The sequence below is a fragment of the Neomonachus schauinslandi genome, chromosome X, assembly GCF_002201575.2.
Source record: "Neomonachus schauinslandi chromosome X, ASM220157v2, whole genome shotgun sequence".
Taxonomy (NCBI): Eukaryota; Metazoa; Chordata; class Mammalia; order Carnivora; family Phocidae; genus Neomonachus; species Neomonachus schauinslandi.
The window spans coordinates 88,382,566-88,396,190 of NC_058419.1; the positions used below are offsets into that span (position 1 = coordinate 88,382,566).

Consider the following 13,625-nt stretch of genomic DNA (forward strand, 5'->3'; position numbering starts at 1 on the left):
AAAAAAAAAAAAAAAAAAAAATATGTCTTCACTGCACTCCCTCCCTTCCAGCCCTGGTCACACAGCCCAGCCCATTCCCCTATGTTATGAGACAGCCTTTGCAGCAGAGGGGGAAGCCACCTCACTCTTCAACCAAATACAGCTGCCGCCACACCGTTTACCCCCACAGGTGGGGCAAGTAAAGCAGATCAGCTTTATTCCCTGTGGCAAGGAGATAGATGGCTTCTGTAGTTTTCGAGCCATTCATCATTTTTGGGAGGGGGAGCCCAAGCACCCGTCAAATGACACATTTGCCTCATTTCTAAGAACTCACACCTAGCAAGGCATTGAGAAGCTTGCTTGGGGGTCGTGATTTTCTAAAGAGGAACCAGAAACATTACTTTCTCTCCCTCTTCCTCCACAAACATGTCCCTTACTTTGTGTAGGGAAGGAAATGGTGGCTTGCCCAAGTATCAAAGGGAAAGAAGAATTTATGGAGGTTTTAGGAAAACACTTTAGCACTGTGAGCTGGGACTTTAAAGTAAGGAGGCTGACTTTTTAACAAGCAGAGAAACACTTAAAAGCCAGAATTAGTGCTGCCCTTTAGGGCAGTCACCCTGGAAGAGTGTGCACTGATTTCAACAATGTCACCATAGAAAGTTCTTTGGAATTGCCTTCACAGCCTTTTCAAGAGATTTCCTCCAGAGTGGCAAATCTTCATCCTTTGACCATGGATCAGAGTCTTAGCAAGAGCCAAATGTCATTTGGAGAGGAGCAAAGTAGGGCATTCAGGTGGAGAATCAGGAGGCTAACATTTTTGATCAGGAGCACAGCATGACCCCGAAGCAAGGAGCTACATTTTCTATATGATTCAGAGGCCATGGTCTCTAAGATCTCATGCAGTCTCTTGGTCTGGTGGCTTTCAATACTATCTATATGTGGTCTGGGGGAGGAAACTGTGTGCAGAACTCTGGAGCAGGGAGGAAGACTGGAGACTTAATTCCTCCCCAGCGTGCTCCCAACTAGTGACGCACCCTCCTTTCCAAGCCTGACTTGTACGAGTGTCCTGCCCTGAAAAGCGTGTTTCAAGGTTTCTCATCTGCTTTTTATGCTTTGTAAATTTATATTTATGTCAAACTGATACATGCTCATAGTAAAAAATACTCAAATAATTCTAAAAAGTTTCTTCCAACAAGAGTAGTTTCCAGCCGCATCCTTCCCCACTTCCCAGACCCATTCACAAGAAGCAGCCTCTCTCAGCCCTTCTCACTATCTCCATCAACATTTTTTTTTTAAAGATTTTATTTATTTATTTGACAGAGAGAGACACAGCGAGAGAGGGAACACAAGCAGGGGGAGTGGAAGAGGGAGAAGCAGGCTCCCCGCAGAACAGGGAGCCTGATGTGGGACTCGATCCCAGGACCCTGGGATCATGACCTGAGCCGAAGGCAGTCGCTTAACCCACTGAGCCACCCAGGCACCCCTCCATCAACATTTAAATAGCACACACATACTGCTATTTCTGTTTCTCATTTTTAGATACTACTACTAACTTCCTATTACGATGCTTGAGAATTTAACATACCACTGATTCCCATTATTGTTCTTTCTGGATGCTCTTAGGAGCTTCTCTTTGTTCCTGGTGTTCTGGAAGTTCCTGATAGGGCCTTGTGTGTCTTGTGTGTGTGGCCATTTAACACTTTATTTATTTATTTATTTTAAAGATTTTATTTATTTGACAGAGAGAGACACAGCGAGAGAGGGAACACAAGCAGGGAGAGTGGGAGAGGGAGAAGCAGGCTTCCTGCCGAGCAGGGAGCCCGATGTGGGGCTTGATCCCAGGACCCTGGGACCATGACCTGAGCCGAAGGCAGGCACTTAATGACTGAGCCACCCAGGCACCCCCATTTAACACTTTATCGGCCCTTCTGGTCTGGGGACTCTGTCCTTTGGTCCTAGGAAACTTTCCATTAATTTTTAGTAATTTCCTCCCCTCCATTTGCATTTTTTTCTTGTGAGAACTCCTGTCATGAAGATTTTGGATGTCCCAGACTTGGATCTCTTCTTTCCCCAATTTTCTGTTTGTTATTATGATAGACTTACTAAGGGATTTCCTCAAAGTGATATTCTACCTCTTCTACTGGGTCTATTTACTACTATCAGATTTGTTTTATTCCAAGAGCACATTTTAGTCTGAATGATCCTTTTTGGTAGTCTTCTGTTCTTTTTTCATGGATATACTATATCACTCTTATCTCACCTCTTTCCTTCTGCAACCTGAATTGTAGTTGTTTTTCTGATTCCTTTTTTTTTTTTTTCCTGTTGCTGCTTTGGCTTCTGTCCTTCCTATTGGAAGATTTGGGGGGTGGATCTTGTTGATTGGTGGGTTTCGCTGCACAAGTCCATCTCGTAGCTCTCATTTTCATGAGGTGATCCCCAGAAGCTGGAATCTGGAGGTCTTTCTGGGACCATTCAGAGGATCAAGAGAAGAATCCTATCTTCTCCTGCTGCAATAGGAGGGATGGTGGAATGAGGGAAAGGAGGTTCATTAAAGCATGGCTATTGGTGTTCTGAAATGGGAAAGGGGAAAGAAAGGGGCTGAGAGGCTCAAGTTCAGTGTGTAATGCTCTCCTCTGCCCTCCATTATGTTTCAGCCCCCCATCCCTCCCAGACTGAAGCTCTTTTAGTTGGATTTCTCTGGAAGAGGACAGTATAGAGAAAGATACTTGGGGCTCTAGCTGCCCTTGCTTTCTTCAGGCTTTGAAACAGCCCTTGTTTTCCGTCCCACACCATGTCCCTGCCTCTATTGGCACCTGGAGTCGGCATTTGCTGAGCATCTTGGGAGTTTTGTGGGCTACACTGGCTAATCTCTAAGTGGCCCCTGCCTCTGGACATTTAGAGTTTAGCTTCCCTTCCTCAGTTCTGCCAAGTCAGTTACAAGTCCTCTGTCTTCTTTCCATCACGCAAAAGATCTTGAAGATTCTTGTCCACTGTTGTCTTTCCTCTAGCGATCATTGTCATTGTGGGTTATTACTTATTTTTATTCCTTTATTGTCATTTTGGTGAGCTTTTGGTGGGAAAGGGAGATAAATATATTTTGTGATCAATCCATCACTATTAACTGCAACCCTGTCCACTTCCCCAGAGCAAAAAATTCTTCCAAGAAGCATTGGCTAGTTTTATCCCTATTAATTGAAAGATTCTTTGTTCTTTTCTCCCTTGCTCCTTTTGCCAGGATTTCCATATCCATTGAGATCCTCCGAACTGAAAATAAAAACTTGGAGTATTATACCACATTAGCTCAACCCTTCCCTGAAGCCTGACTCTGGGTCTTTGGAAAGATCAAATCTTTCAAACATTTTCCCTCAGAAAAAAAATTTTTTTAAAGATTTTTTTTTATTTGAGAGAGAGAAAAAGGGTGAGAGAGTGTGAGCATGAGCCAGAGGGGGAGGGAGAGGGAGGAGAGAATCTGAAGCAGACTCTCGCTGAGCACAGAGCCTGGCAAGGGGCTTGATCTCACAACCACAACATCATGACCTGAACTGTAACCAAGAGTCGGCCACTTAACTGACTGAGCCACCCAGGCACCCCTTTCCTCAGAAAAATTTTATACATCATTTCTAAGCTGTGTATTCTTCCATTTACAGCTTTTGATCCTTCCTGAATATCATTTGACTCAGGAATATTCTTTTCAAATAACCTTTGAAATGGGTAAATGTTTAGATGTGTTGAGTCTGACCTATCACGAGTTGGGCAGGGAAGAAGGCCAGGGGCCTAGGGGTAACAGGTAGGCATGATATAAGACTTATTGGTAACAACGTATGATAATAGGAGTTCCAATGGTGATTCCAGAAATTTTTCTATAAGTTTCAATTGCCATCATCCAGGGCAAATGCAGATTTAGGCAGGGGGACTCGGTTAGGCAAGAGGAACTTCAGGAAGGCCTTTCTGAAGAAGCAACATGTGAATGGAGACTTTCCAGACAAAGGGACCAGAGGGTGCAAATGCCTTGCATTTCTGGGAACAATCTTGGCATGCTCAGAGAACAGAAAGAAGACTAGTACACCTGGAATGTTGCAAACAGAGAGTTTTCAGATGAGATCAGAGAAGTCAGCAGTGGCCAGTTTACATAGGGTTTTATAAACCCTGATAAGGAGTTCAGCTTGTGTTCGAAGTGGATTGGGAAGCCATTGGAGAGCTCTAAGCAAGGAAGTTATTGATCTGGTCTATGTTTTAGAAAGTTCATTTTGGTGGAGGATGTGTCTGCAGCAAAGGTCAGAATAGAAGCAGTAAGACCAAACTACAAAGCTATTGTAACCCATGTGAGAGTTGATGGTGGCTTGGAATTAGTGAGAGTAGAGAAGGTAGAGAAAAAGAGATTTTTTAAAAAAGATTTTATTCATTTATTTGACAGAGAAAGAGAGCACAAACAGGCAGAGGGGCAGAGGGAGAGGGAGAAGCAGGCTCCCCCCTGAGCAGGGAGCCTGATGCGGGGCTCGATCCCAGGACCCTGGGATCATGACCTGAGCCGAAGGCAGACATTCAACCAACTGAGCCACCCAGGTGCCCCAGAAAAAGATCTGGGTGATATGCTATGGTGGTAGAACCCACAGGACTGGATAGTGGATTGTATATGGGGGTGAAGTCTGATGTGATCCTATCTGTTTGGTAATCTTTTGATTGGCTCCCAAATTATTGGGATATTATACTTCTGAAACCTCTGGAATTAAGTGTTTCCTGTAATTGATGTGATGGGAACTTACTGACCATTAAATTCTATACTGTAGGAACAGATAGAGAAACTTAGTTCATTGGTGATCTCATCCAATCTCTTGGTCTGGTGGCTTTCAATACCATCTCTATGCTAATGGCTCCCACATTTCTATCTTCAACGCAAACCTCTTCCCTGAATTTCAGACTCTTATGTCCAGCTGCTCCCTCCCCATCAAAATGGAACATATCCAAACAAAACTCTTGATTTTTTTCTCCCCAACCTATGGCTCCTGCCGTCCTTCCTATCTCAGTTAGGACAGCTGTATTTTTCCAGTTGGTCAAGCAGAACCCTTGGAGTTGTCCCGAGTCCATGCATTCTCTCTGTTTCTGTCTGTCTGTCTCTCTATCTCTGTCACACTATGTACAATCCTTCAGGAATCCTACACTCAAAATGTATTTAGAATCGGGGCACCTGGGTGGCTCATTCAGTTGAGCATCTGACTCTTGGTTTCGGCCCAGGTCATGATTTCTAGGTTATGAGATCCAGCCCCGCACTGGGCTCCGTACTCAGCGCAGAGTCTCCTGGAGATTCTCTTTTTCCTTCTCCCTCTGCCCCTCCCCCCACTCGCTCGCTTGCTCTCTCTCTCTAAAACAAATCTTTATATATATATATATATATATATATATATATATATTCAGAACTGACCACTCCTCAGTGCCCTCTGCTGCCCCCACTGCCATCTAGGCCGCCATTATGCCTACTCTGGATCACTACAGAAGACTGTTGACTGCCCCGCCACTTTGGCCCTGCGCCTGCATTCCCTTCTCAATATATCAGTGAGCCTGATCTTTAGAAGATATAACGGAGATCCCATAACTGTTCTGTGTACAATATGCTCCAGTGGCTCTTAGTTTTCCTCAGTATGAAAGTCAAAGGCCCTACATGATCTCATTCTCTGACCTCAGCTCCTACTCAGAGTCTTAGGGAATACTTGTCTTCAAGGCTCCATGCTAGAGGAAAGTTTTTTACCAAACATCTTTAATTGACTGAGTTTTAGTTCTTCTCCCAAAACACACACAAATAAAAGACATAATGGTCCAGCATTTTGGCTACAAATATTTCCATAAACAGAGCATGTCCTTTCAAGGAGTTCAAATGACGAGTGAGCCAAAATCCAGAGGATAAACAGTGGTAGGGGGCAGCATATTGGAGTTGTATCCTAGAATCCTCGGCCAAAGAAAATGTACACAAAAGAAGAACCGAATTCCCCTTCTCCTCTTCGGATCACTCTGTTTATTCTACTTTGTTTAGATTGACAAGTCTATGTGACTTCATCTTGTAACATTTAACTTATTACTGCTAATTTATATTCATTTATAAATATGAGCTATTATTTTCTTTACTCCTGAGGAAAAACAAAGTCTTTTGACTGGTTATGAGTATGTTATTTTCCTATGTTTATTATCACCAGGTTTTCTTTTAAGTAATTATCCCCTCGTCATCCTTGCCACAGTATCTTGTGCACCTCACTTGCCGGTTGGAGAGGGAGTGTTGAGTTGGAGGTCCTGAGTGGGGCAGGAATCCTGGCAGGGTGCTGGGAACAATGGTCTTGGCCTTGGTCTTGGCCTTCAAAAAATGGCCTGACATGATCAATATATGTTTAGCCTTAAAAATTGGCAGAGTGTGGTGCAATTACGACTAGGTGGCATTGAGGTATTATACTAAGAAGAATTTCACTTAGTGTTCAGGTCATTCCATCAATTGTGTTTGAAATTACTGGGTCTTAATGGCCAAAACTCTATTATGGTTAAGGTTAAATTTATGCCAATGTTTTCTTTTAAGTGAAAAATGGGCTTAGTATTTTTTCTTATGAATTTAAAACAATTCAGATGATACAGAGAAGTCTAAAGCAAAAAGCAAAAAGCAGTCTCTCTTCCCAGAGATAGCTGTTTTAATACTTCAGTGTATTGTCACTAGAATTTTTCTATGCCTTTTTTTTTTTTTAAGTAGGCTCCACATCCAGCGTGGAGCCCAACACAGGGCTTGAGTTCATGACCCTGAGATCAAGATCTGAGCTCATATCAAGAGTCTGACCCACCCAGGCGCCACTGTGCCTTTTTATATAAATATATACCTCAAGTGAGATCATAATTCTACATACTATTTTGTAATCTTGTTTCTGCTCAACAATATATCATGAACATATTTCCATGACAGCATATGTGGATCTAAATAACCCCCTCCTTTTTTTTCTTTTAGAGGTGGGGAGGGGCGTAGGGGGAGGGAGAGAGAGAACCTTAAGCAGGCTCCACACCCAGCGCAGAGCCCGACGCGGGGCTCCATCTCACAACCCTGAGATCATGACCTGAGCCGAAATCAAGAGTCGGAAGCTTAACCGACTGAGCCACCCAGGTGCCCCCTAAATAACCCCTTTTAATGGCTACATAATAAATGATAAAGATACCTTTTATTTTTCCTAAAAATAACTGCGTAGACGCAATGAATCTAGGCTCCCCTTAAAAATTTAAAAGGCATTGCCATTTAAGAAACACAAGGAGATTTTGTTTCACTGACCTATAGTATCAACCATATTAAATTAAGAGGGCCTGCAAATACTCTGAACAAAATAGTCTCAGTTACTGAATAAGCTCATTTGTTTCTGTGGCAACTGTAGCAAATCTTTATTGCGCACCTACTAAATGCCAGCATGAATCTAGGTGCTGGGGACACTGTGGTGAATGAGCTGTGTGTGATCTCTGCTCGCAGAGAGTTCACTCTCTTGAGGGTTAGAATCTGATAAAAAAAAAAAACACTAGTAAGAAATAAGAAAAATATCAGGCATTAAAACATAACCTGACATTATGTTTTCCTGGTAGCATTTAAGCTGACATTTTGGTCCTGAATTCTGTAGATTGAGTCAAATTATATATTATAATGATATTTTCAGGTTTGAAGACAGTAAAGAACAAATAAATTATGAGTCATTTTTCTGCGCCCTGAACTGGAGAATGAATCCGATGCCCGAATTGGAAGCACCGTCATACATGAAAGAGGTAAAATTAACACCTGTCTTAAAAACCAGCTCTGGCCACCTCCCTTGCATTTTTAATATCCTTTATCTTAAAAATTATTTTTCAGCATAAAACATTAACGCCAGTGCTTTTGGAAAAAGCGCTGATGTATTTCTGGGTATTTGTGTTAAAGGCTAATTCACTTTCCATGCTGAGTGAACATCTGCTCTATAAGAGCATGACTTTTCTTCTGCAGCTGAATTTTTTTAAAACTCAGTCGCATCCAATTATATGGAAAATAGGATAATAGGTTAGTTATAAATAGATATAAACACTGTTATCAAGGGATTCTGCTAACATCATCGTGAGCCACGAGAGCAAATCTCAAATGGTGCATAGGTCAAGAATCCCCAGTACGTCTGTGGCTGTGTATACAGGTTTGCCTTGGGTGAAACAGTATAGGATGGGGATGCACATTTCACAGAGGAGCCAAATTTAAAATAAAAATTCAGTAGAAAAATGCTTGGTTAGGGAAAACAAAGTTCATGTGATCGGGTGGTGCTCTCAACATTGTGGAATTGTCTGAATTCTCTAAGATCTCTTTGGACCAATTGTCTTTAAGGAGTGGGTGGGTGGATGGCGGTTTGTTTATATTTTAACATGCTCCAGAAATTGATTTTCTTGGGAAAGTCCCTTGATAAAGCAAATGTCATGTGGTTACTCCCAGAAAGGAGGCATTTATTACTCCCGGTCTCCGCTGACCAACTCATTCTGGCCTGAACTGGTCTAGTGCCCTTGGGGAGTTCCCTTAGGCATGCAACTCTTCTGGAGTGGCAGGCAGCCTTAGAACTTCCAGAAGGTTGGGAGATAGGGGTGGCCTTTGGAGTCTGACATAACTCGGGTTGAATTCTGGCTCTGCCACTTACTTAGCTGAGTGACATTGGGTCACATAACTCGCTCATTTATAAATTTAATTCTCAGACAAATCATGAATTAAATACCCACTCTCAGCAGGTTCTGTGCTCCGTGCTGGGGTCCAGAGATGAAGGTCATTATTGCTACCTTTCCAGGGCGGGGCAGGCACCTGCTGATGGCTGAATCAATACCCTCATGATTTGGAGTATGGCATAATATGGACTGCATGGGATGGAAAGGAATAGGAGGAAGCTGTTGGGGTTGGCGGGATGGGGGAGCGGGGACAGGAAGTCTTCTTGAAATTTCAGTGACAAATAGGAAGAGTCAGCAAGGGAGGGAAGTGGCATGGTAGGGAAAAGGCATTCCCAACAGAGGCTTTGGGACAGGGGACAGACAGCATGGTGCTTGTGCAGAACCAGAAGGAATTGGTGTGGCTGGAATGAAGGCAGGAAGGGAGGAGTGGAAGAGGGTAAGGCTGGAGATACGGCAAGGGTGAGGTTTGAGTATTGTCCTGCAAGATCTGGAGACCATGGACGGACTTCAAGGAAGAGAGCGACGTGATCAGGTGTACCGTTTAAAGGGCGCTTGCTCTGAAGAAGGGCCATGGAGACAGGTAGACCCATTGGGAGGCTCTTGATATCACATTGTCACCATAACAACTGCAAACACTTAAAGCATTTACTCTGTGCCAAACATTACCCTAAGGCCTGAAAATCTATTAGCTGGTTAAATCCTCATAGCAACCCTATGAGATAGGTACTCTCCTGATCCCCATTTTAGAGATGAGGAAGGTAGAGAAACAGCAAGTCAAGACTTGTAACTCAGGTCTGTTTTACTGCGAAGAATAAAAAAAATATATTCTTTTTTAATGTAATTATTATTGAACATATTGGATTTAATAAACTAAAATCCAAGATACCATCACAAAAGCAAATCAGTACTGTCATTTGGCAACCTTTTAATTTTCATCCATGCAAATATTTAATGTTGTATGTAAAAAGAAAAATTGTAGATGTAGTTTCTATTCTACCTTCTCACTTAATGTTATAGTATTCTGTGTTGGATATCATCCATTTGTCCCATTAGGACTTTTCTCGAGCCCCCTCTCTCCTACTCTGAGTCCTGGGCAGTTAACCTTGATGGGCTGCATCAGCAGGTCCCCTAGCCCCCTGGCCTCCAGTTGGGTTGGCCAGTGGGATGTTCCAGCAAGAGAGTGGAGGGTGGGAGGAGAGAGAAATCCTTTCCCTCCCTGCTGGTTCCCATGGATGGCCTGCCGCCTCCATATTGCTGCTCACCACTCCAGGTTCCAGTAACCACCCTCACTTGCCCCTCCAGCCCCAGGTGGTGGCACTGGCTCCCTGTTGCTATAGTCCTTGAGGGACTGGAGGATCCCCTGTTGGTTTTCCTCAACGCTTCCCACAACTTTGTAAATAGTCACTTTATTAAATTCCTCTTGACTTGGACGATTTGCTCATGTCCTCTGTTTCCTCTGGCGCTCTGGATGATGTGCACCCTGCTTCTGGCTAGATGGCAGCTGCCTTTGTTGTACTTTTCCTTAGTTCCTATTTCCCTCCTTTTCCATTCCACCCAGTCCACCACCCAAATGTTCACCTGTATGTTGGGGGCTTCATCACTGATTGTACAACATATAATCCTACCACATGCATTTATCGGCAGTGTGTTTCTCCTACTTAATGCTACGTCATGGGCAATCTGTCTAGTTTAATATGTATAGACCTGAGCCATTCCTTAATAGCTGTAATATGGATAGAGAATAATTTATTCATCCATTTTTTTGTTGATAGGCATTCAAGTTGTTTTTACATTTTTGCCTCTGAAAGCATGGTAGCTTATTACTTTAATTTTTATTTTCCTGATGATTGAATTTGAATGAAATTTAATGACCTTTGGGTACGACAACCCACAGTTAAAGACTTTTTTCATAGCAACCCAGCATGCACAGATACAACGGAACCAAAGTTTCGTGAAACAGTACTATTTGGACTACATGTGGTGCAATGCCATCTTGTCTTTCTTTCTCTCTTCCTTTCTTTTCTTCCCTCTTTTCCTTTTCTCCCCTCCCCCACACCCCTTCTTTCTCTCTTTTGAATGTCGTTTGTGAGCCATTAAATTGATTTAAGGGCCCACAGAAGGATCACCACCCACACTGCAAGAGGAATCACTCCATGGGAAAGCCCAAGATCTACTCTTACCTTAGCCACCCCTCCCCCATTTCATCCCTTGCATACTCTGTGACTGGGACATGAACCTGAGTTCACATCCTTAGCTCTGTGATTGACTAACTGGGTGACTTTGTGCAAGTCACTCAACCTTTCAGGTTTCCTCCCCTCAACAATGGAGAGAAGAGTAGTACTTCCGGGGCACCTGGGTGGCACAGACGATTAAGTTTCCAACTCTTGGTTTTGGCTCTGGGCTTACGGGATTGAGCCCCAGTCAGGCTGCATGCTCAGTGCAGAGTCTGCTTAGGACTCTCTCTTCCTCTGCCCCTCCGCCCTGCACTCTGTGTGTGTGTGTGTGTGTGTGTGTGCGCGCGCATTTCTGAAAGAGAGAGAGAGAGAGAGAGAGAAAGAAAGAGGAAGGAAGGAGGGAAGGAAAAAAAGAAAGAAAAAGAAAAGAGAAAGAAAGAATAGTACTTCCATCGGTGTGGTTATGAGGATTGAGTTGATACACGTGAGACACTTATCGCCACATGTGTCCTGTAATAAAGGGTTTAAATGTTAGCTATTACTATTGTTTGTAAAATGGAGAGGTCTTACTTCCTCAAATGAGGGGGCTAGGCCTTGAGCAGTCACCTTCCAAGGCTAAGATCAGTGATTCTATCCTTAAAGGTAGGAGACCAGTTACGGAACAGGAATGTAGCATCAGAAGAAGGGCCCCTGCTTCAGCAGGGGGCTCTTCCAGTTGTTACTCATATATAGTGAGAACTTAATTCTTTGGGTCTTTTATCATCTCTGCTGACCAAGCCTAGAAGCAGTTCAGTCTGTGGGAGACATTTGGAAGGGGCCATTTCTTTTGCGCCAGTTTAAGAAAGAAAGGAACATAGGTATAAAATGATACCAATTTAACTTAATAATGAGAACGTAACTAGATCTCAGAGTCTACAGCACTCTGGTATTCCTAAGCTTGTTATTGTTTCATAAAGAGGATATAAGATAGCTTGGGAATGTTACCAGCGAGTCTATAATCTCATGTGAAAATATTCAGTGGGAATGGGTTGAGCATGATATTGCATAGTTGATAGAGTACAATCAGTGAAAAGTACAGGATCTCCTGAACCATGTAAGTGTGCTTAAATGTTCCTGTCTGATAATGCCCGGAGACACTTGGGTCAGAGCCTGCCACACAAGTTGTGTTCTCCAGGAAGCAGGTGGAGTTTAATGTGCAAGAGGTTTATTTGGGAGTGTTCTTGGGATCAATACCTGTGGAAGGGAGAGGAAGGACACAGGAGTAAGCAAAGGGAGCAGTTGAGCCAGCCCACAAAGAGCTCTGGAGCTAGAATGGCCTTTCAGAGCTGTCCTGAGATGGGTCACAATGGCTTGGCCTTTATCCCTGTGGGTTGCTTTAGGAAGGGGGTTGACCTTGGGTAATGTGACTCTTCGCAGCCAAGACAGCTCTGTAGCCGAGGCAGTCCCTGAAGGGACCTCTCAGCAGCTGGGCCACCGAGTCCTTCCTCAAGGGGATCCTGGATGGTACATCCTAGTTCGGCAACCAATTGTTCTTGAAGCTCGTTTTTTGTTTTTATTAAAAATAATTAGCATACAATATTGTATTAGTTTTAGGTGTATAACATGGTGGTTTATACACATTGCAAAATGGTCACCCAATTAGTTACCATCTATCCATCACCATACAATATTATTGACTGTATTCCTTCTGTACATTATATCCCTGTCTTAGTTATTTTATAACTGGAAGATTGTACGTCTTAATTCCCTTTGCCTGTTTTGTCCATCCCCCCCTTACCCCTCTCCCCCTTGGCGATCGTCTGTTTGTTCTCTGTAGCTATGAGTCTGTTTCTGTTTTGTTTGGTTGGTTGGCTTTTTAGATTCTACATATAAGTGAAGTCATAATTGTACTTGTCTTTTTCTGTCTGATGTATTTCACTTAGCATAATGCCCTTGAAGTTCCATCTGTGATGTTGCAAATGGAAAGATTTCCTTCTTTTTTTTATGGCCGAATAATATTCTCTTGTACATATATACCACAGTTTTTTTAAATCTGTTCATCCACTGATGGACACTTAGACTGTTTCCATATCATGGGTATTTTATTTTATTATTATTTTTAAGATTTTTATTTATTTATTTGAGAGAGAGAGAGAGCACAAGCAGGGGGAGCGGCAGGCAGAGGGAGAAACAGGCTCCCTGCTGAGCAGAGAACCTGATGCGGGGCTAAATCCCAGGACCTGGAGATCATGACCTGAGCCGAAGGCAGACGCTTAACCAACTGAGCCACTCAGGCGCCCCATGGCTATTATAAATAATGCTGCAGTGAACATAGGGGTACATATGTCTTTTTCAATTCATGTTTTCATATTCTCCAATAAATACCTAGAAGTGGAATTGCTGGATCGTAGGGTAGCTCTGTTTTTAGTTTTTGGAGGAACCTCCATACTGTTTTCCACAGTGGCTGCACCAATTTCCATTCCCACCGTCAGTGCATTTTCTTCATGTTCTCGCCAATACTGTTATTTATCTTTTTTATAAAAGCCATTCTGACAGGTGACAGCTGATATCTCATTGTGATTTGGATTTGCATCTCCCTGATGGTGAGTGATGTCGAGCATCTTTCCATGTACCTGTTGGCCATCTGGGTGTCATCTTTGGAAAAATGTTTCTTCAGGTCCTCTGCCAATTTTTTTAAATCAGATTGGTTTTTTAATATTGAGTTTTATGAGTTCTTTATATAATTAGGATGTTAACCCCTTATCAGGTACATCATTTGCAAATTTCTTCTCCCATTCAGGAGGTTGCTTTTTCGTTGAT

The 13,625-nt window shown here is 42.9% G+C and overlaps 1 protein-coding gene across 1 annotated transcript in view; it reads left to right on the plus strand.

The window, feature by feature from the left end:
• The window catches only part of EFHC2 (EF-hand domain containing 2), a 191,353-nt gene that overhangs the window by 167,250 nt on the left and 10,478 nt on the right, over nt 1-13,625 (plus strand). The window contains exon 14 of the mRNA XM_021681492.1: nt 7,641-7,746. Within this exon, the coding sequence (XP_021537167.1) occupies nt 7,641-7,746 (106 nt within the window). The remainder of the gene's footprint in view (nt 1-7,640; nt 7,747-13,625) is intronic.